Source organism: Acanthopagrus latus, chromosome 9 (genome assembly GCF_904848185.1).
Source record: "Acanthopagrus latus isolate v.2019 chromosome 9, fAcaLat1.1, whole genome shotgun sequence".
NCBI classification, from domain to species: Eukaryota; Metazoa; Chordata; class Actinopteri; order Spariformes; family Sparidae; genus Acanthopagrus; species Acanthopagrus latus.
In genome coordinates this window covers 3,813,125-3,837,171 of record NC_051047.1, presented here as the reverse complement: position 1 = coordinate 3,837,171, position 24,047 = coordinate 3,813,125, and the positions used below count along the sequence as shown (strand labels likewise).

The 24,047-nt window shown below is 39.3% G+C and overlaps 2 protein-coding genes across 2 annotated transcripts; both read right to left on the bottom strand.

Moving 5' to 3' along the window:
- Positions 1–315: 315 nt before the first annotated feature.
- On the bottom strand, positions 316–10,151 carry LOC119025893 (alpha-tectorin-like). The gene is made up of 13 exons (XM_037109904.1): positions 10,067–10,151; positions 8,084–8,213; positions 7,637–7,880; positions 5,891–6,047; positions 3,763–3,847; positions 3,526–3,588; positions 3,134–3,336; positions 2,168–2,305; positions 1,462–1,646; positions 1,224–1,378; positions 840–1,085; positions 587–749; positions 316–408 (listed from the first exon to the last, which is right to left on the bottom strand). The coding sequence occupies exons 1-13, from the start codon at positions 10,149–10,151 to the stop codon at positions 316–318; spliced, it is 1,947 nt and encodes a 648-aa protein (XP_036965799.1).
- Positions 10,152–17,212: 7,061 nt separating this feature from the next.
- LOC119025993 (trace amine-associated receptor 13c-like) lies at positions 17,213–18,416 on the bottom strand. Its single transcript, XM_037110046.1, has 2 exons — positions 18,244–18,416; positions 17,213–18,029 (listed from the first exon to the last, which is right to left on the bottom strand). Exons 1-2 carry the CDS (start codon positions 18,414–18,416, stop codon positions 17,213–17,215), a joined length of 990 nt encoding a protein of 329 aa, XP_036965941.1.
- Positions 18,417–24,047: the final 5,631 nt, after the last annotated feature.

The following is a 24,047-nucleotide window of genomic DNA, read 5'->3' as shown; positions in this document are numbered from 1 at the left end:
TAACCATTGGCTACTAATGCTGAGTGTGGGCAGTATGGGATGTGAGGCACAAGGAGCTCCGATTGCTAGTTTATTGTCCATTTGAAAGGTCATCCACTTATACATCTGTTCTATGTGTTTCCAATTCAGACTGTATTTACCCCTGACTACACATCATAATCGATGGGAACATCTGAAAATGCTTGTCACAAAGCTGAAAACAGGCCTGTTTTTTAGCTTGTGGTAAACAAATTTGAGAACACAAGGTTTCCACAGGACATCAATAATCTTGAATTCTGCGCTGATGCCATTAATAAGCAAGAGAGTTGCACGTACCTAATAAGTCCAGGCCATGGTGATGAAGGTAGGCTTTTCGTCCTCATATTTTGACATGACAGATCTGCGCCTTCTCTCAGCCTGATTGCACCTCTAGGATGCCAAAACAGAAAATCAGTTTTAGATTTTGGCCAGCACAATCTTTTGAGGCCAAACGATGACCCAAACCAGCCAGTGCTCAATAAAAAATGTCTTGCCTATGTTATTAAATTTGATCATTTACCATTTGTATTTTGTCATTTATGTGAATATGGTCAAGAAATGGGCATACCGGTGCACAGGTGTCCCCCTGCCTGACACACAGCACTAATCTGCAGTGCAAGTAGACACCACCAGTCGTGCCAGAAAACTGGAACATGTTGAAAGAAAAGTAGTTGGATGTTCCTAGCCCATTTCCCTCCACCTTCACTGTCTCATCAGCAGGATTAGGGCAGCTGTTTAAAAACAGCAAAGCAGACATGACTGGGACTGGCCAGCAACATAAAAGAATGGTTTATCACCATGAGCATCAATGTGTAATTCACCCCTTGATGATGAGGTCATATCTCAGGCTTCCACTTGGCGAAGGCTGATTGGTTGCCCAGCAGGAGTCAGTCACCACACGGACTATTGAGTCATCCAACCCACCTGTCTTCAGTTCCACCCAGATTTTCTGGTCCAGATTAATTTCAGTGCTTGACTGGATAGCTACCTTACTGTCAAAGTTGGTGTAAAGCTTCATGGTCAGATTGTAGTTCCATTCTCCAGAAGTAATTTGCCGGTTCACGGAGCTGGAGAGCAAAGACTTTATCAGCTGGCTTCCACTCACACACACCCTAAATATACAGAGATTCAGTCTACACTAGAAAAAAAAAAAAAACAAGTCTCTTGCTTACAAAAAGGTGACTATATAGGAACCAGCCACACACCTGTCTTTAAGTTTGATGGCCAAGCTCTTGATATCAGGCTGACTGTAATAACAGGAGAAGTCAATATGCACTGGGTCGTGACGGTTGATTAGGCCAAAGAGGGAGCTGTTCCGTGTCATGATGGTGTTCTTGTAGATGATTTGACTTTTGTTTGCCTATATGGACACAGTCATTGTTACTGAAAATTCAGGAGCACATACCAGTTTATTAATTCAGCTCAACAAAACAGGGTACCCACTGTGAGCACTGCACCGCAATTGTGGCTGTTGGAGTTAAATGTCACCATGTGGGTTAGGTTGTCCAATTCTCCTTTACAGGCCGGGTCATTTAGGTGTAAGACAGAGAAGTCGATGCCTTTGTCCTCTAAGAGACAATTAGCCAGATTTACTGAAGCAGACTTCTGACTGCAGACCGTTGGTTCACCTGAACACCCATACAAAGACATTATATTAATTTAGCTTCACATCACAGATAAGGAATATGCACACATAAATTCAGAAGTAAAAAGTATCTTTGAGGTAGTATTTTCATATTTTCCTTAAAGGCTTTTTGAGAGTTCTGTGTGTCTTTATTTTCTATTTATTTTATTTTATTTTATTTTTTAACTTTTTGCCAAACCCCTATATTTTTAATCAATTAAGTTAACATGCAAGTCAAATAAATACCTCTATGACAGTTAATCTGTAAAATCAAGAGAATAAAAGCTAGATCATATACAGATAAAGCTTAAAAATGGCTTCTTTTTTTAAAAATGTAGGGTAATCGATTAAGAAAGAAATGGCCAAAAGCTACTTTTAACAATGAATAGAAATACTGGCCCAATATCATGGTCTAATCTTCCACATAAGTTCTATGGATACTCCACTGTTATACCATATATCTGAAAAAGCTTCTTCCAGCCTCTAATGAAATAGCAGCAATGACTTATTTCATAGATTACTCACCAAAAGTGCTTGTTGATCTGTACTTTGAGGCAAAAATGGCCCGACAGTGGCAGCGGGGTTTCCCACCATTGCTCCTCTCGCCACAGAACTCATGGGCACTGCAGAACCTGTCCTGACAGAGAGCTTTAGGGATCCTGGCTGCAAAAACACAAATAAAGAAAAAGATAAAGAAACAGAGACCATGAAATGCACACATACAAGTGGCTGATCAGGAGCCAGAATGCTCCAGTTAATTATGACAAACTGGGCAGTCTGTGGATTAGTGCCAATCAAATACTTAACAATCATTTGATTGCACTGATGCCTCTAAACTGCCTAAAATCAATGCATGACTGGATAAATAAATATGTATCTAAATGTATCATAAATAACTAAATAAATGCAGGTACGATTTTTCTTAACTTTAACAGGTATATTGGTCCACACCCAGGACAATAGCATAGCAATATTTACTGTTGAATAGTTTACTTATGTAGCCGCTCTACCAAAACATGTTAATTTGAGTCTAAAATTGTTTTTCAGTTCTATTTATTCAAAACAATACTGAACTGTATGATTTATAGATCTGTAAATACCTCAACTTGTCTGTGTTGGTCTAATGGCATGTTTAGAGGGTGTTTCATCGAAATGATTTTTTATTTAGACTGTAGAGATTACACACTAAGATATATTTTTTAGCCATATTACACAGGATCAGTTCACACTGCAAAGAAACACTTTTCTACCAACATGTAAATACAGCAAGCATTCAAGAGAAACTGGCTTTATCAGAAAGGACAGATTTCTAGTCTTTTTTTAATGGAAAAAGTGATTTGAATTTAGGATATAAAGCCACTGTTAAACATCTAAGGGTAGATGAAAAACACAGTTGTCTTAAAACTGTGCTATTATTAAACAAAGTTCAAGAGTTAATTTCCTATCAGGTAATATCAAAACATAACCAAAGATGCTGAAAAGCAGCCTTACAGCAGCCGATCTTTGACCTCCAGTTCTCCACTGTGACATTGCCGAGGTGGCTACAGACCCTAGCATAGGCCTCCAGGAACTGGCACTTGAGACCATCTACTGCAGGGTATTTGCACAAAGTGCGCGTGCAGGCAGTAACAAAGGGCTCTGGGTTGATGTGCTTGTTGCAAACAGTGAAGGGAGTCTGCTTCAGGATATTACACCTGTTCAAGTGAAAATGTGACAAGAGGGTTTGAGCATTAAGGTCAGTGAGACACAAGTTTACTAGAATAAACGGGATAATGAGTGTTTAAGGGGTCCATAACAGGTGTAAGTGACCACTGCATGATAAATGTGGTGAAGCATGCCATAGAGGTTAATGTCGCCTGTTCATCCATTTAAAGAGATTTTACCATTCAGTTGTGGCGTTGCAGTTGATTGTACTGTCAGCAGCATCGCTATACTGTATCCCACAGCTGTGGGGCAACAAACAGCAAAGGATCAAAGACTGGCCAACAACACAATGTTAACACTACAGGATAGAGACTGTTGCATGCATGCTCCAAAACCATTTAATCAAAAAAAAAAGGGAAAAAAAGAAAGAAAAAAAAGTGGTTGCCAATAAGTGTTGGTGATATTTCAGGTCTTACCCTGTGGCAGAGTGTTTGGAGATCTTCTCCTCACGGGACCTGCTGGAATTGCCACATAAACCATGTACCAGTGCTCCTCCTGGTCCTGGTTAGTTTTGGCAAAGAGTGCTTGAGATTAATGAACTTTTAAAGTGGACATGCACAAGAGCACAGTGAAGGACAGTTGGTATTCAAAATAAAAACAGAAGCCGAAGATCCATCCATCCATCCATCCATCCATCATCTGTACACATTATATGTACGCCGCTTAATCCTCTGCAGGCTTATTTAAAAATTTTTGAGGGCGGCTGTAGCTCAGTGGGTAAAGCAGGTCGACTAGTGATCAGAAGGTCACTGGTTCAAATCCTAGCTCTGGGCAGTGCTGAGCTGCATGTCGAAGTGTCCTTGAGCGAGATACTGAACCCCACATTGCTCACTAGTGAGGGCCCTGTGATGAGCTGGCGACTTATCCAGGGAGTACCCTGCCCTAGCCCTAAAACAAGGCTGGGATTGGCTCCAGCAGCAACACCCCGCAACCCCATGGAAATGACCAATATTTTTGTTCTTGAAATTTTGTGATTATTTGATTAACTTGTTAGACTCAATAGCAAAACAATGTGCTTTTACATCTCTATTCTGAAACTATGGGGGTCTATACTACCAAATTCTCGCCTCTTGAGGTACAAAGTGGTAATTTGAGATATGGTGGACTTCAGTTGACATTCTCTGCAACACAGTACATAGAAATCTTTGACATGTCACTGTTGTTTCGTCACACCCGTTTTTAAATGTTTTAACAGTTCTACAGTTCTGGCTATAGCTTACAAATGCCCTTTTAAATGGAATGCACTGGAAATTTCACTCCAGGTATATTTTTTCATTTCCCCTTTTTTTATTAAATGAGGTTACAAGGTACAAGGTAAATTTAACATCAATGTTTTTAAAACACAATGATTTCAAATCTATTTTAGAAAAAGGAGTAAGAGTCCTTTACATCTATTTTGGATAAAGAAGTGTTGACGATGAATTCAGGAGTCTCACAGCCTGGAGAAAGAAGCTACTGTGTAGTCTGGTGGTACAGCAGCAGGTACTTCTGTATCTTTTGTCAGATGGCAGCAGGGTGAATTCAGACAGTAGCTGTATCCCAATTTGAGTCTGCATCCTTTGAAGGGTTGCGTCACTAAATGTTCCCGCCCCTACCCAGGCATCACTATTTATGAAGCTCAGGCCTGCAAAAATGACAATCTATGTCATGTGATGTCGCCATGTTCTCTCTCTCTTTCTTCTTATTGGGGTGGGTAAAGAATCTTGGGATATGTGAGGCCACGAAGGATAGAAGCCATGCATCCTCCAAAAACAGGGAAAAGAAGGCTGCATTTGTGGGCCCCATTTGGAGGAGCCTTCAGATTGGGACAGACTTCGTGAGGCGTAGTGACACAATTGGCCTTCAAATGCGGCCTCCAAAATTGGATCGTGTTTGGATGGATGTTGTCTTTTAGTATCTTTGGGCTCTGTGCAGACATTTCATTTCGTGTGCTGGTTTTGGTGCTGGTCTATGCTGGTTTTTCCAGCAGTGGTATGATGACCAAGAAAGGTTCTGAGTGATGATAATTCCAAAGAACCCTAAAACCTGCTTTGTCTCAGCTCAACTGATGTATACAGGGCTGTGCTTTTATATTTTTAAATTATCCGATGACTCTCGTAATTGTTATGTCGCTTGTCGGTTGTATCAGATCAAGGCCATATTTGGTGGTATCGCCAAATAAAATCTTATCATCAAGTAAAATTTACAGGTGATATTTTTGAAACATGAACATCCATGAATAGGAATTTTGGGTGGAAACACAGTATGTGTTTTGACTGTGTGTGCATGAAAAGAATGTGCTTGACAGACATCTCTCTAATCCTCTTGTTGAGGTTGTTTTAGCTGTTAAGACTTGGAGTAATCTGACACCACACCAGTACACAGCATAGCTCTGCTCACACCTGTGAGGGTGTTCAGGCCCTTTGATGTCCTCTCTGCCTTATCTGCAACGGATGAAGCTGCCATTCCAACTGGCATTACTCTCTTGAGTAATATATGACAGGAGGGGGATCAACAATTACATCCCAGCTCATCGATCACATTCAGGCTTTAATATGTGTGTACCTCTCATGTGGATTTGTGCAGTGTTGCCATCAAAATGGACAGACAGTGTGTGGTTGGAGGCTGATATTTTTGCAGTCAATCCCGTCTGGTCCCTTGAGAGCTCCACATCGTGGTCTACCTGAGCTGAGTTGTTGAGCATCAGCTCTTTGCCGTTGAGCTTGAAAAGTGACAAAGGACACAATTTCTCAGACACTACAAATACACGAAGACACTGTTCTCAGTTATCAACAAATGCCTTTCAGAGCTGTCACTATATTTCTGGCGTAACTGAGGTGTCCTATCAAAGAGTTCTCTAGTCTGCTCTCTAGTGGTTGAACATAAGAAATACACTATTTTACTTTTTATGTTTGTAAGTCCTTGTGTGGTACTACAAATATTATATAACTACTAAATGATGTCATAGGGTGTGGGGGACACTGAAATTAATTGTTGGAAATAAATGTGCACGGTTAATGTGCATTTCCAACAGTATCTTCTATCTTTTGTTTCCTGCCATAGCATGAACTCAGTCTGATTTGTCTTTTCCCTCCGATAAAGTATTCATATATAAGACAATAGCTGTTTTCCTTGCAACAGTTCTAGGTATTATGGCTTGAAAAAGTTACCTCACATTGCACTGACTTGATTCTTAAACTTTAACTTACAGGTTGGATGCCTGTGTACCACATAGAAGTTATTTTGCTGAGCTACACATTTGGAGAAATATGGAAAAAAAAATTATGTTTGATGTTATGTTTTGCATTGCGTAGGATTGCTCCTGACTTGTGTATTGTGAACATTTAGTCAGCAGTTAATGTTTTGCAAAACCTATGTAGATTTGTAGATGTCTTATGTACCATATTGACATTTTTACTAAATTTGTCACGTAAGTTCACCTTTTATGTACAGTATATGAGCTCACATATACCTGCCAAGAAGAAACCTGCCAAGCCAGTGACAACATGATCTTTTTTTCCTAGCCCTAACCAAGGTGTTTGTGCCTGAACTTTACCAGACCATATGCGCTGCATTGTCACAACATAAAATTAAATTTTGAACCTAGTAAAATGTGAAGTTGCAACTGTGATGGGAAAATTCCTTTTCATTATGGGTTGATGAATTTTGAACTATTTTGTTGAATATGATTTCTTAAAACATTTATCTAACTTGCTTCATGTGACTGATATCTTATGCAAATGTATGAACACCTAACCTCTGCCCTATATGATTGTAATAGAGTCACGAACCAGCCATAACTCAGATAGAAAGTCGCCCTCTTGTCTCATGTTTTATGTCTGAGTCCCAGGTCATGCATCATGAAGTTTTAACTTTATGTCTTGTGTCGATGAGAAGCCTGTCTGATTGGAATAGCCGTATGTACATATGTGTGTAGCTTAATCACTGCTGGCGCCGAGAGTGCTTGTCTCTTCCCCTGACCTTGTTGTTATCTGTGTATAAATTGTGAACACTCCTTTACTCTGGGCTCATTTCGCTCGGCTCATGAATTTGGCTGCGTGGTGGGACCATCTGCAGATGGTTGGATTAAACAGACAGATCTGACTTACTCTTTTATTGACAGAAATTTCCACCACACAACACAAAGAAATGTAATGTTTGAACATAGTGGTTTGCGGAAATGTACTGAGTTTTATCCCGGCAATGCAACCATGATGAGATAGAAAACACGTGGGAATTTTCTGAATGTAACTACACACTACATGACACATCAACACATTACAATAGCTACTGTTGCAGTAGGTAATGTACCTGAACTCTGCCGCCTTGTTCCAGGGAAATCTGAACACCTGCACTGTCCAGCTGCAGTATCACATGGTCCAAAAAACTAACATCTTTACGGCGTCTTTCCTGGAAAACCCCCAGCACTTGGAGGCCTGGAATTGACACGGACCTCATAAGAGTGTACCCGCACCTGTCCGGGACAGAGCGGACTCTGCCAATGAAGTCAATTACAGTGGAGCCTGTCACGGTGCACATGGTGTTCAATATGCAACTGAAGGAGGCGGGGAGAAACAGACAGAAAACAGGAAATAACACCATCAGTGGATATTAAAGACTAAACAGGACACAAGATTAAAGATTCATATTTAGAAATTAGTGAGGTGGTAAACTTACTGGGTTTCACTCCAACCATCATAGTTGAAAATAGTGTATATTTGGACCTGTTTCCTTTGAATAATTATTTAAAATATATACCTCCCATTTCCTTGGCAATGCTCCATGGGACCACAATCACTGACAGCAGTAGCAACTCCACTCACATTGCAGGTAACAGTAGAGCAGATGTTTGGATCCCTTACTGTTGTATTTGTCTTATAAACATTACCTAAGAGGTTGGAAAACTTCATTTAGGGAGTTCATATAGTAACCCAATTAAATATCAGCTTTTGAGGCTTAAAATTAGCTTCTGGAAAACACTAGATTTACTCACCTGAGAGTCTGCATCCACTCATGTCTGTGATGACACCCTTATTGGTTTGAGCTGTGTGGAATTTCTGTTTAGACACTGTAAGGCCATTTACTTGTGAATCTGCCTCCTAGAAAGTGCCAAAAATAATCACTGTCTAAGACCATAATAAAGACAAATTATTTAATAGGTCAATAATAAGACAAACAAAATAAGAAAACACAAAACTAAGCTAAAGCTAAGACTTTTGTTATTAAAACCAGGTCCAACAATGGAGAAAGATGACTTGCTCTTCAGTCCAGGCTTTTTAAGAAATTGTTTCAGGTCTATGTCACCAGAGCCAACAGCTATATGGTCTTTAAGTTGTGCTGGTGGTTCTTTCATGGAAATGTACACTTTTTGTCATTTTCTTTTAAATTATATCACCTTTGTACTTGAAATCTAAGAATCATTTTCAATCTGAATATGCTTGTCTACTCTTTTGTCAGTATGCAAGCCATTGTCCTGTGAAAAAATATTCATTCCCCACATTTATACTGTTCATATGTTTTGTTTTGTTTTTTTGTTACTGTACTTACAACAACAACATTTGTATATGCGGAATATGTCTTGATTGCCAGAATTGCTTGTGTCCCAAAATTGCCAAGTTCAACTTGTTCAATCTGGAAACAGAAAAAGACAAGATGCAGAGACAACTAAGAAACAATGGCCTTCTTAGAAAAGGCAATGATTTGAAATATCCCTACTTATATAAACAATAATATAATTAAAGAAACAAAAACAAAAAACTGACAACGAAAAACAGACAATCATTGAAAAACACTCACTTCAGACTGTTGACTGTCTTTTAAAGGTATTATGTTGACACATTTCCCAGCGTTCTTGAGGTTTGGCAGAAGTTTATGAACTCCAGATCCAGTAGGTATTTCTTTTGTCAGTACTGCCAGGTCACCTCTGTCAGCTGTTCCTCCAGACATCACAATACAGTCATTTTTGATTCCAGGTTTATATAAGCCATTGAAGCAAACTGCAAATCTGTTAGCACTGAAGGCCACCTGTTTAAATATTACAGAGGAGACAAAACCAATAAATGATAAATGTAACCAGAAAAGTTTAAACTTAAAAAGGTTCATCATTTTAAATGATTAATTGATGACAGTCTAAGCTTATGAAATGTTTGTATGTATGCATACAAATGTTAAATATACAAATATTTTAAATTGTGTAACATGACTGAAGATGTTGGATTTTTGTCCTTTTTTGAAAGCTTTATTCTGGCATGAGAACGTACATGTTTTTAGGCAGTGTAGTAAGAAGTACTCAAAATTCATACTTAAGAAAATGTAAAGCTATCATGTTAAAATGTGAATATTACTTGAGTCAAAGTCTTTAACTATCTGATATTGAACGTACATGTTACATATATGTATATACTGTATACTACAGGTTGACCGGATATTTGATATTTATCTTTTTCTTATTATCAGGATCTGGGTTTTTTGTCTGAATATCTTAATATTTTAACTGAGGGTTAATAAGTGGAATAAACTTAAAAAGTAGCAAATAATGGATACAATCAAGTAAGTAAGAATCTCAAATTGCACTTACAGTACAGTACTAAGTGATTGTACTTAGTTACATTCCATCAAATCAATTAAATGTTATGACCGTTGTCATCTGCTCTCACTTGATTTTACCCTGTGCATGTGCAAATCACTGTGGACTCTAAGAGATACATCTTGGTCACATTGACAGTAGGTGGAAAGACATACATATATCATGAGAGCTTATATAACTCACATAAATTTTGTCATACTCCTGTCCATAATAGGTGATGGGGCATGAGGTGATGTTCATCTCCCCAGAACTGGTAAACGTCTGGTTTGTTGCAGTAGTACCTGAAGTTATGAAGACACATGCTCTGTGCAACATATGTGGTCCAACATCGATAAATCAAGACCACAGAATTCAAAGGGAGGAGGCTGACATGTTAATTTTGGACAGTAGATGCAATTCTGTCTTACACAGTTGTTAGTGAGATTGCCAGCAACTCAAATACTGTGACACTATTCTTTGTCAAGTTAACATTGTGTCTAAGTGTATCTTTTGCAAAATGCATTAAAGGCACTACAATTTGAAAACAGGAAAGGCACTTAGTCCAAAGACATTCTCTAACTAAAAAACTTCAAGGATCCAATAAAGGACCAATCAAATTGTGCCTCTTTACCACATAGCTTCACTACATTGTGACTAAGTCTAATGAAAGTGTTTCACATTTAGACAATTGCACTTTATTGTGAGAGTTAGATGAGGAAACTACCAAACTAAATATATGGCTAGAGTCAGCAGTTGCTTAGCCTATCTTGATTTAGCTGAGCATAAAGACTTGAAACAAAGGAAACAGCTATCCAGGCTCCCCCAAAAGACAAAAAAATCAAAACAAAAAAACAAAGCAAAACACACTAAAGTTGAATTTCTCAAAGTTGAATCTGCCAGACAATTTATTTACAGGGGACAGTGACTTCCTGGAGCCCATACTGGTGACCTGATGTAGTGTCATCTCCCCACATCTTTGTTTGAGTTGTGAGGCCATCTTACCTGATACCAAGGTAAGTGCAGCCAAGCAAAGTACACAGTAGAACATGTTGGCAGTCCGCCGACAGGGACCTGAAACACAGTTGGAGTAGTCACAAACTTCTAACCTGAAAATTAACTTTGTAAAAACCGTGGATTGCTTAAATATTCTCTTTTAAAATGTAATGGTGACATTTGAATTTGAAAGTGTCTTCCTTTTATTTACCCTTCCTTTCCAAAAATTATAAATACATTATAAATTTTCTCTAAACAACATTTGAAAGTTGTTTAGAGAAAAAATGGATGGATACGTCAAGGATACACAATTTATTGTCATTTTTTAAAACAAGAGTTTAAAACGTACATGTTTTTACCTGAATATTAAAATGATTTCTATTGTGAATAAATACATGCAGTCACACAGATGCTTAGTGCTTATCAATGACCCATGTTCCCACTTTAACTCTGTTGCAACTTCAATGCTTAACAGAGAAAAGATATTTCAGTGTAGATGAGCACTCAATTGTCACACGGTCCACATCTGTCCTGTTTTGGATAATTGCTCCTGCCTGTCTCTCCCTTTATGTCTCTTACCTCCACCCATTTGATCGTCACACATCATCACCCTGCTTAAAAAAGCAGAAAAATGGCTCGAAGTTTAGAGACGAGCAATAAAAAGCATTTAATCCCTACTCAATGAATGTATGCGGTAACCAGTGACACCAGTGACGTTACCTAGTAACGCGTTACTCTAATTTGACCATTTTTTTCAGTAATGAGTAATCTAACGCGTTAATATTTCCAAACCAGTAATCAGATTATAGTTAGTTATTCAAGTCACTGTGCACTACTGTTGTCATTTTCCTTAGTAAATATATATTTTTGGTTTCTTCTTGCATCTTGGGGAGTGATGTCATGTATGCGACAAGTCACGTTTTTCAGCATGAGGACAACTCACATGTAACACCACCTAGTAACACAAACACAAACAACAATGGAGGGAGGAGAGAGATACGCGTTTTCTTAGATGGAAATACAGTCATCATTTTGAGTTTGTGTCAATTAAAGATGAGAATGTTAAGGTTCATTGTACACTCTGGCGACAAAGTACCATGGAGCTTCAAAAACACAACCCCAAATTTTAAGAAGCGTTTGGAGTTGCAGCACAGTTAAGTTTACAGAGCAGGTCCCACCAGGTGGTGTTAAGCAGAGAGCTGTGAGCAAAGCCACGGCCTCGACTTCTGCAGGAGGTCCCAACCACCCAAACAACAAAAGCTGGACTTCAGTGCAAAACAAGTAAGTGGGGGGGAGTTGAAGAAGGTGGTTGGGCGGTATGTTGTAGAGGAAATGCTGCACTTAAACACGGTTGACTCACCTTCGTGCCATAATAAACAATAACCCTACTACTATCAATGCCGTGCTTGGCGTAACTGTTAAAAATACACTTCCAATAAAGTGAGTATTGGCAAAACTGGTCATTTTTATGTTGTCAGCAGCTGCTGAAAAGTAACTTATAAAGTAACTTGTAATCTAACTTAAAAACAAGTAATTAAGTTACTTTTTATGTAATCAGTAATCATATTACTTTTTCAAGGTAACTGTGGCAACACTGGTGGTGACCTCCTAAAAGTGAGTCTAAACATCATACTAACACTGTAGGTTTCGAAGAACTATATAGCCTGTTTGTAATTTTCCAAACCAACACTGAGCATATGTTGACATTTAATGACCCTTCATCATTAATTATCAAATTAATGAGAAAGCAGTTCAAAGGTGCTGATGTTCCACTCAGATGCCTAAACGTTGTTCATTTCAGAATATAGTATATGTCACAAAATGAGAAATCAGCTCCTTTACACTGTAGACTCTTCTGGAATTAATTAAAAAGCCATGTTTCGATGAAGGTCACTCAACTAAAATGTAGTACAATATCCCACAATCGATTTTATATTTGAATTATAACAAAGAATTTCTGTCTCTCCTACACATCTGTATACAAATGTAAAATTCACTTTTTCTGAATGAATTGCATGTCAGAATATTTTACTTGCATTGCGGCAAAAAAACAAAAAAAAACAACAAAAAAAACAAAAAACAAACAAACATGCTGTTGAATTATCCAGTCTCTGTAACTGCTTTTGTTTTTTTTTGTTTGTTTTTTTTTGTTTTTTTGTTTTGTCTATTTATTTATATCATTTAATTTTTTTCAGAATTTACCACCAAACTTTTGTCTTTTTTATATCCAACTGTACAAAAAGTTGTCTGAATAATTTTAAAATGCACAGACAAAAGGTGAGCAAACATTTCCAGGTTTTCTTACCCTCTAGAAGAACTGTTGAAGACCAGGGATCCCAGGCTGCCCAAGTTTCACTGGATGCATCAGCTAACTTATTTGTCCACCTCGCCTCTCTCTGTCCCCCGACTCTGTCTTTATACGTGTCCTCAATCTTGTTTACTCCCCAGCGGAACGAGAAAATTCGCACAGATTCTTTTGGCCTTTTGCCAAGCCAAAGTTGCTTCTGTCAGGGGACATTCCAGTTAACAAATACTCTGTAATTAAGTGACAGCTGCTGATGCAGGATGTGAGTACAAACTTGACAATGCTAGGTGCATAATTACTGCCATTATGAGATACAATACATTTTGAAAATGCAAAATGCTTAGTTATTTAGCATGTGTGAGAATCTAAACTAAACTCTTTTATGTCACTCATCATAAAGAAATAGAGCTTAAAGTGCCTAAAATTTAATGTAAGTCTTAAAATATGTAATGTATGACACAGCATAGATCACATATTACTGTATGAAAACAGTACTGGCATGGCCTTCATGTAAAGATCTGCCAACATATTGATTAGTATTTATAGATACTGTTTGGGTTTAAGGTCAGATGAGTCATCATTTGTTTGGTTCTGACTAGCGAGTCTGTGTTGTGTCTATATTTACTTTTTAAAAACACATTTCGTGTGAGCGTTCAATAATTGGTTGGACGTGACGTGTCAATCAAATTGCACAACACAAAAGAGAAAATCTTTTACCTCAAATGTTCATTTCAAATCAAGAGACATGCAGTCTGGAATGTAGGAGGGCTGGAAAGAGTTTGACAGTTCTATTCGAAGTGTCACTGATGACCTTTACCTCCAGGGAACATCTCTGACACTTGAAAGGCCCAGGTGTGGCCAAACCAGTCACAAGCTAAGCACAGGAAAGAGCTTTAGAGAGTTACATCACATCATGTCACGCAGAAGCTCCCTAGCAGGTAGCAGCACATGCAAATACATGACCAAATTCCCGTCAGATTCAGTAACAATATACTATTTTCATGGGTGCTTGAATCTAATTTTTACTCAGTAGGATAAACATTCCTTGTTTTTCCAAAATCCTTTGTAATCAAGCTTCACATGTGAGGACTGATCAATAGAGTTATCTCTATAATGGCCTGCAGGTACTGGGATGGGTTCCTTTCAACATGTACTGTAAATATCAGGACTGTTTAGTTCTCTGGTGCACCTTTTATAAGACAATATGACTTGTGTGATTGGTGGCTATAAGGCCTTATAAATTATGTATTTTCACATTCTTGTATTTGATTAGTTTTATGACTATGATAGACTCTATGATAGACTTTCTCAAGTTGAAAAAAGATCTTTTAACTTGACAAACCTCATACATGCATTCAGTAGTAACATCACGGTGATAGGCCAAAATTTTCTCTGTGCCCCTAAACAAAAGCGCACGCTCGTGCGCACTGCATACACGCACGCGCGGACGCACACACACACACACGCTTAGACACCGCACAGCCACTCGAGAGAACTGCTATTTCAGGGGTGGACTGGCCTTCAGGAGTATTGGGATTTTTTCATTTCAGATATCCAAAATGAAAAACTATTCCAGATATCCAGAATGTAATTTAGAATATCCAAAAATACATTATGACTAGTAAAAATGTCATTATGAATATCCACAATATATATATACAGATGTCCACAATTGCATTTTTACTAGTCATAATACAGGATAGCCGTAATGACATTTTTACTAGTCACAATGTATTTTTGGACATTCAAAATTTCATAGTTATGCATTCTGGATATCTGATATGAAAATAATGACTAGTAACAATTGGATTGAAGATATCTGTAATGGGAGTTTTTCCTAGTAAGAATTCAATTGCAGATATCCAGAATGTTCATTCTAGATATCCAGAATGTAACTGTGGATATCTGAAATTGAAAGCTCAATACACATGAATGGCAAACGTGACGTCCTTTGTCCTCGGAAGAATGTCATTGTGGATATCTGAAGTTCTTTTTGACTAGAAAGAACTGAATTACAGATATCTGCAATACATATCCAGTCTAACTATTAAATGTTAAAACAGCCACTTATACTATTTAAGGATTTTTAGATATCTTAAGTTTAGTTTTCACTAGTACAATCAAAGTTGTAGATATCTTGAATTAACATTTCTACTAGTAGGAATGTTATTGCGGATATCTTTAATTACTATTCTGACTAGTGAGAATACAATTTTGACTGGGAGAGATGCTATTAGGATCTAAAATGCAATTACAGATAGGACAGTGGTTCGATTAAATGTTAAAACGGCTTGCCATACTGCGCCTAGACATTTCTCTGTCGACGCAGTCAAGAACGTGAGAGATTGGTGAAAAAATCAAACTGAGCTTCAGCGTCTGTCTGAGGAGGACAGCAACAGGGCCAGGCTGCCTAGTGGAGGGAGGAAGAAGGCTAGCGAGGAGCTTGAGATAAACATGCGGGGATGAGTGATCAGCAAACGGGAACGCCACAAGAGAGTGTGACAGCAGAAATGAGGAGTTTGCCGCAACTGCTGGTTGGCTAAATCTTTTCCTCCGCCGCAGCAACTTCACTTGCAGAAGGATGCCAGAGAATTCACCGAGAGGCTGGCGAAGTTTGTCACATTTTTATCCTAGATTTTTGGGAGGAAGGAATTAAACGTCTATCCCAGATTGCCACTTGATCCCAAATAATGTCTGGTCTGTTAAGTGATTGAAACACATAAACACCCCGGCTATTATTTGGTATGTTACGGTATGATAAGTCTCCCAGCCCGGGAAGAGAGACGCATCACAGTGCTCAGCTGCAGACACAGCAGAGAGGTGACGAGACGCGACTCATCATGACTGACAGGCATCAAGGCCACTCAGCGTTACCTTACCTTACCGCCCCCAGCTATTTCATTCACAAAAACAGGGGCCTGTGGAAATTTTTGACAGCTGTTTTTTTTTTTTTTTTTTTTCCCCTTCCTTCATGGGCCCCTCACGGCATCTGGGCCCTGGTGCACCAGTTGCACCGCCGATACTTACGCCACTGCATGTATTTCTTCGCACAGGTCAGGCAGGATTAAAGAATTATTTGTCTGACTCCATTCACTACCATACGTATTTTTTTTTTCTAAAATATGGTCTGATGAGGGAAATACACATCTATTCTCTATTGCACCACGAAAGAGCCAATCAAAAAGCCTTCAATTCCACTGGCTCCTTTAGCCAGGCTATCTTAGGTTGAGGTAGTTAGAATCAGCATTATATAGACATTTTTGACTCTATCAGCAAATATGATTTGAAAATTCATTAAGGGGAAAAAAACATTGGAGAAAGTATTTCAGAACCTGCAGCTTGTCCCACTCAAAGTACAGTGAAATTGATTATTATTTGTTGCTTAGTTGTACCTAAGAAGAATGGCTAGGACATTGAAAATGCAGATCATTTCACAAATATATATATATATATTCACAAACTCATTTTTTTTTTTTTTTTAATTCTCCTCAGCCAGTGCACATGGAGCTGAATGCTTGTCTGGTACTCTCAGAGTATGGTATTCAAATCAGGAAAAACATAGAGGAAGTATTAATCAAGAGCTATGTAGTCTGGAATGTGTAAGAGCACAGGAACAAGTCCAAAGTATACTGGAGCACATACATTAAGACAATACACATTTATTCAGTGATTAATGTTTTAATGTGATGTGTGTCTTTAACAGAGTAAAACAACACAAAGACTCCAGCTGCTCTGCCTGAATCCTCTGTGATTTACTGAGTTTCCTGATGATCAGATGTCTCTGCTTTTTGCCACAGTAAATAAAGTGCTTCAGTTGAGACTGAACACTGACTCACCATTAACACGAGGATCAGTCAACGGTAGCACATGATATTGAGGTTACAGTATGTAAAAACAAATAAGATAAAGATTATACATATAATCACACTTTTCAGAATTTTTCTGTGACATGTACTTCATTAAATACATATATACATACAATGGAAGTGGTAGAAATGTATACATGTTAAGGCCAGCACAGTCTCTACAGTATGTTGGCTTCACAGGAGTCAGGCTGAAGTATCTTTAATGTTACAATAAACTGAATGGATTTTCGAAACCAGGGATAGCAAAAAGCATAGATCACCGGGTTTAGGCAAGAGTTGAAATAGAAGAGCCACGTCTCTAAAGGCACAGATGTCACACTAAACAAGGTGTTCTGACCTATGAGAGAGGAACAGTAATATGGACAATGGCATGACAGAAACACAACTACAACAACACCAAGAGTCCTGGCTGCTTTCAACTCAGATTTCTTGACATAAACAGTCTCTGAGCTCTTAAGTGTCACAGCTGTAATGTAGGACCGCATGGCACGAGCCTGAGACACAGCCACCACAAATACTCTCATATACAGAACTATGATGACAGTGACAGGACCGATAAAGGTCAAGATAAGGTCAACAACTCCTGCAGTGTAGTGAACGACAATCACACACTCTCCGGCACAGGAATTATAAATGCCTTGCTGTTTTAAGTTTTCCATCATTATTAGACTGTTGTATAGAGCAGAGCAGACCCAACAAAGGCAGGTACAGAGTACAACTACTCTAACAGTGATTTTAGTGGAGTAATGCAGAGGGTCACAAATAGCTATATAGCGGTCAACAGATATGAACACCATGGTTCCTACTGAAGCAGAAGTAATAATGAAGTCTAACACACCAAACAAAGCACACATGAGGTCACCAAGGAACCAGCAGCCATCTGTGAGAAGGATCTGAAAAGACATGAGGAGGCCCATTGAGCAATCTGCAACAGCCAGAGAGAGGAGGAGGAGGTTGGTTGGCGTGTGGAGCTGCCTGTATTGAAAGAGGGGCATCATATGTGTTATTGTTTGTAGTGCCAATTTATATACCATTATAAAATTTAGCAGACATGATCAATTAGTAAAATGCAAAAGCAGAGTTTACAATCATGAGTTAACACATAGCCAGATCTGACACTTTCTCTTTCTGTGAACCATTAATTTATATATGTCTGTCACTTTCATAAATTGATTAAATCATTTGCTACTTGAAGTGGGAGATAGAGATGATGACCAGCAGGTTGAGAGTTGCAGTAAGCAGAGAGATGAAGGACAGCAGACTATAAATCAGCACAGCCTCAGTGTGTGGGCGCTTTGCCCTCCTGCAGGATGTATTGAGGAGTTTTGGAAAGCAGAGTTCAGTTTCTTCCAGTGTCTCCATCATTGAAGAAAAATGATGAGAGGAGAGGCTGCTGACCCTGTTTGTTCTGTCAAACATCTGATTTATCTCTCCTCCCTCTCATCCCCTTTTTTCCCAACTATAGCTATCTTTTCATTTTCAGAATTAGGTCCATCCTCCTCCACAGTATCACCCACAGACAAAGGCTATGTAAAGGTGTGGCCTCTGCATGCCGTCAGGAAAATGATAGATGAAGAATTTCCTACTCCTGTAAACATATTTGAGTAAAAATATAAATATAGAAATTAAAAATATAAAAAACACTGAACAAATACAGAAAAATTATACGTTAAAGCAAAAAAGTTGTCTACTGCCAACTTAAAAGCACACCAACGAGCAGGTTATCTTTACTGTATCCTATGTGTCAAATCACAGCAGTGTTCCCACTCAGTTGTATGCTGATTTTTATTGTTTGATTGTTATCTCTTGAGGGCTATCCTAAATTCCATTTTGGGATTTGGGACAGCCTGGCAATCTTGGCAGGAGCTATAGTAGTAGTAAAAGATGTGGTAGTACTGTTTTTAAAAGTTGTAGTAGAGGTAGATAAATACATTATAGGTCGGGTTTTAGGAGGCCCTTGCAGAGCTTCTGAACATTCTTAATCAGGAATGGAGACACGGACTGAGCCACAATTTAAACCCTGGTGTTACTGTGCTGGCTGGCAAGTGGGGCATCATGCCTGGTGGTCTCCAAAGAGGATCAGAGGATGTGGTGCCCATTCACTCACATCCCAAAGATACCATAAAAAGTTGAGGCAACATCAAGTTAGTTTGCAAAGCTGGTAAGAGATGGAGCATTTATTATTGAAGAAGTTGGAGCAATCGACAGCTGTCAAAGGCTGTCCATGTAAGGCAGCTGAGCAGCCCTCAGTGCTACAGGAACAGCAAACAGTTTTCACCCATAATCCTGCAGACTGTTTGTGACCATCAAGTCCGCTTCACTGACATGATGCACCACAGCCCACTGTACTGGAGTTAACCATCCTCCAGGGCACTTTATCCTTGCAGAGGTGGGGGTACCCATGCCTACAACAATCCCCTCATAATTCCCTACAAAAGGCCAATACAAGGTGTGTGAGTCCAGCACTGAGGACACTGTTCTAGGACATCTTTATGGCAGCCTTTGATTGTGTCTGCCCCTGCAAAGCAAGGATGAACAAGTACACCATTAGCCGGATAATTTGTATTCATATTTGTTGCTGATTTAAACCTGAAATTGATATGGCTTGATCATAGGTTGCTAGATTTCTAACACCAGTTACAGAAAGGTCTCAGAATATAGCTTCAGATCAATGTTTGTGACCCCAAGACTAAGATAAGTATTTATAAAACTGATTTTCTATAAACTTTAGACACTATTATTTTGTTTGTAGTGTTTCTTAAAACTGCAAACTCTGTGCACGTTGGGGCTACCACATTGACATATCAGGACGTATTTTATGTTATATTTAGGTGCCCGTCGTAAACTCTGAGATCTGCATGGCTTTATACGGAAAGGCACATCGGTGCTGACACATAGACATGAAGATTGATTTTTTTTCTTTAAAACAATAGCTATATATTATATATAATAGCATTCATTTCTACACATGCAAACAATCTATACAAAAAATCTTAACAAACTGTTTTCAGCAAACCTAAACCATTCAGTGGTTTTATTTTAATTTCTTTAATTTTGATTTTTGATTTTTGATTTTTTTTTTTTATATATTCTATAAATATTAGAGACATGAACTCTGAGAAATGTGACATTAATTATTTGATTCAGTGTTAGCCTCTTTGTTACAGGAGGACCCCTGACCTTGAATAAAAATTAGATTTCATCAAAGTATGACAAAGCTGAACTATATGTTTTACATAAGCTGGAGACTATTCAAGGACCTCTTAAACATTAACTTCGAAGCTTGTTGGACATAAAGGGAGTACTGGAAAGACTGCCAACATGTGAACATTTGTGGTAAACTTTTAGAACCGATATTCAGCTATATTAAGCCTATCTAAAAATGTTAATCTTGTTCTCTATGTGTAAGTGTTATGAATTATAGATGGACTCAATGTAATTGGGCATAAGTCTTACTGGTACATAGACTCTTGTGAAAGGGTTTCTTGGCCAGATTTTAAGAAGCCTTTGAAATGGCCCAGTCTTGTAGTGCTGCTGTGACACATTTGGTCTTCGAATGCAGCCTTGAAAGGATGCAGCCCCTGAATTAAGACACAGCTGATTAGAGGATGGAAGATATCAGCCTTCTTGTTGCGTTCATTACAGTTGTGATTGCAGCACCGTATTTATTCAGTGAACTGGAATGTTTAGATTTCTTCTCACTGTCTGTCACTTTCTGTCTCTTTTACAGGATTTTCGATGATAGTATTTTTTCAGCGTCACTTTTTCAGTTTCAACTTTCCGCCACCGCTTTGGCATGGATAGGAAAGGTCTGATGGGAGGGCCAAGAAAGTGTGTTTTGGATATTCACATGCTAATGATGAGTCATCTGCCTTACTCTGCCTCTGATTTATTGGCTTTTTTTGTTTTTTCATGCTGAACTCTGAACTGTTTTCTCCCAGTCACTCTGGAAATGTCTATTTTCTGGGGTTTAAAAAGTTGTTTCTGTGGCCCTTCTCCTGGTCTGCTGCTGCTCCTGTCTGGGTCACTTGTCTTCTGGAGTCATTTTTTGCTGTCAGACTGTCTCTGGGCTTTTAGGTACAGCAGATTGGCAGGCTGCTGCTAGGCTCTGCCCACTCCACCAAACAAGCACAGAGAGCCAGTCATGGGCATGTGTTTACCACGGCAACCAGGGCATGTGAGCGGAGCGAAGCGTGGAACGAGCGGGGCATGGAGTGTGCAAAATATAGTCGGAGTGCAGAGCGGGTTTTATTCCAAAGGCCAGAGCGAAGGTTCCGTTTCGCTCCAGTTCCAAGACTGATCATTAGATGGCAGTACAAGGCCATCAAGGTGACAGCCCAAAACAATCTACTGTTCTTTACAAACTGAAAAGGGTTTCAATCGACAGGCTCTCTCCAGCAACAAAGCCGCTGCACATCAGTTTAGGCCACAATGGGCAGTGTGTCCCAGGTGTAATTCGGTGGAAAACACCAGGAATTGCTCCCTCTTTTAAATTTGAGTGAGCATGGAGCGATTTCACTGGAGCTGAATTAAATTTTAGGTGAGCTGAGAGCGATCTATGAGCGGAGCTGTCTGATATAACTTTGAGTGATGGAGCAAAGCAGCGAACACCCACATAAGCGGGGAGCGGAAATTCTTGCCGCTCAGCTCCGCCTACAGGCTCACAGTCTGCTGCATCAACTACACTGCTGGCTGTTGGTTTTCAACAACTGCATGAATAACACATGCGGAGCCCACGCAGTCACAGAACATACTGTTAGGAAATAGCACGCTAGACAGCTAATTCTTGACTCTTTAGTAGCCTGATTAAACTGTAAATTTATAAAGGCTCACTGAGCTCCCACCTCTCTCTGGTTGTAGAGTGGGACTATCAGGGTACCCATGGTGGTGTGGACACAGCAGGGCAGCCAAGAACAGGCCCTGGGCCATGGGTTTTGGTCCCAGTGATGTCCCCCACCTACAAACAATAGTTCACTATAAAATTAAGACTTTTGTAGTGAGCATGGTTCATGTCTGGACCACAGTGAAAACAAATATCAAGAGAAAGGAAAATATAAATAAGGAACACATACAGTATTATAAAAATAATCTGAGTCTGCTCACTTGTCTGCTAAGAGACAGTGCTTCAATGTATCAAGTTACTGAAAAGGCTGCTCAACTAAGGCCTGTTTTTGGTGAAGTGCAAGAGAAGAAATCACAAAGTCAAATGCTATGTAAAATCAAACATCTTTATTTTGAGCACAGCATTTTGATGAGGGGTGATGGCCAGGGGACATTTATTGATGAGTAATGGCAGAGCATCAGGAAATTAAGAAAGACTGAGCTATCCTTTAGGCTGCAGCAACTGATAAGATACAGTAGTATAAGTCTATTAACAAAATAAATAATCCAGATTATGAGGTCATCGATATAAAATGTAGCATAAACCAAACTAACACATACTGCACTGCTTTCAAACAACACAGCTCTGCTAATTCCATTAACATGTTCTTCTTTAAGAAGATTTGTCCACATTCTCTGCCAAAAGATGAGATCTACTTGCAGCGACAATGTCCCCTGCTGCTGCGAAAACTCTCTCACTTGGTACAGATGTACCTGGGAGTGGAAGGTAATGTCGGGCAAGTTTAGCAATATGAGGAGACTTATGCTAGTTGCTTTTCCTCCATGAAAGTAGATTGTCATCCACAGGAATGCAGCCTGTGGGCCTGTATGCCATGACCTCCTCCTCAGTGATCGAGGACAAAGACATGGTAGTTCCCTTCTCTGTTGTAAAGAGCTCTCCAAAAAGCTCTGCCATGGCATATTTTTTCTGAGGAGGAGATAACTTTTCTGATGCCTCTGGCTCTCCAGCTGAGGATGAACTGGCCACCTGGGCTTATTTGGATTGACCATGCATGATAAAATGACAAATAGTATGGTAGTTCTAAAAAATATTGATAACAAGACTTTCTTGCTAGCTCTAAAACTCTTCTCTACTCTAGACTTGGAAAAGGAAAAAAAGCAAAGATTCAAATATTCAGTTTAGTTTAAAAAAACAGAGAAATGGTAATGATGATGAAATGCATTTAGGACTAATTGCATAATAAAACAATCCCTGCTCCTCAATTTCCATGATCTCTGTAGATTTTCTGAACATAGTCGTCTTCCAAGTAGGGCAGGGATTTAAATCTTGGATCCAGGGCAGTGGTCCTGTGCAGATAGTCCTGAAGATTAAGGTCCCTGTATCTATCCTCCAGGTTCCTAGTGATGGCTGCCTTAGCATCTTTGATGGTGGAGCTGTCCTCTTCACTGGGTGTCATGGATTTTAGTATCATCTTCTGCAGAGGGATGATCATGGACAGTAAAGGGGATGTTTCTGTGCTCATGAGCATTGTCACATTCTTCAGAGGTTTGAGAATCTTAGTTAGGTCCTCTGCCAGTTTTGCCTCACTGTCAGTCAAAACAGCAATGTCTTTGACAAGATCCTTGCCCATCAGAGCAGAATAAATGGCAGCCTGCTGTTCCAAATAACGCTGCAGCATGTTATACATTATGTTCAGATGGGTTGGGACATCTTGTATTAGTTTGTGAACTGGCAATTTCAGCATCTCCTGTTTGGTTTTTAAGGTGTGGGTGGCTGTTGTGCTTCTATGGAAAAATTCTCACCTCTTTGATGTTTTGGTTGAGGGTGGAGAGCAATTTTTTCAGATGGAGGAGATGGCCCATGAGTTTAGATTTCTTCCAGCTATGCTCCACTCTTCTAGCTTCCCTTTTCAGAAAGCGAATGTTGTTGTGGATTGTACATTGAGAGAAACAGTACGTTATGCCACAAGGGAGGTTGATAAACCTGGTGATTGAGTCGCTGATCACAAGAATTTCAGATTGGCCGTTGAGGCATCCTCCATCGTAGATTGTTAGGTTTCGATGGCAAAGATCATCAGTAACGGCCGCCTTGTCCACCACAGGAGGGACCTCCGTGAAGGTGGAGGTGAGGGAGGGTCCCTCACAGCATGC

What these genes read in the sequence shown, in the direction of transcription:
- LOC119025893 (XM_037109904.1), bottom strand. Translation starts at nt 10,151, where the DNA reads ATGAACATCACCTCATGCCCCATCACCTATTATGGACAGGAGTATGAC. An exon ending in GCCATCAAACTTAAAGACAG is followed by an intron (nt 1,086 to 1,223) that starts GTGTGTGGCTGG and finishes TTTGCTCTCCAG; the next exon opens with CTCCGTGAACCGGCAAATTA. An exon ending in AGGGGGACACCTGTGCACCG is followed by an intron (nt 409 to 586) that starts GTATGCCCATTT and finishes TTGGCATCCTAG; the next exon opens with AGGTGCAATCAGGCTGAGAG.
- LOC119025993 (XM_037110046.1), bottom strand. Translation starts at nt 18,416, where the DNA reads ATGGAGACACTGGAAGAAACTGAACTCTGCTTTCCAAAACTCCTCAAT. An exon ending in ATCTCTATCTCCCACTTCAA is followed by an intron (nt 18,030 to 18,243) that starts GTAGCAAATGAT and finishes CTTTCAATACAG; the next exon opens with GCAGCTCCACACGCCAACCA.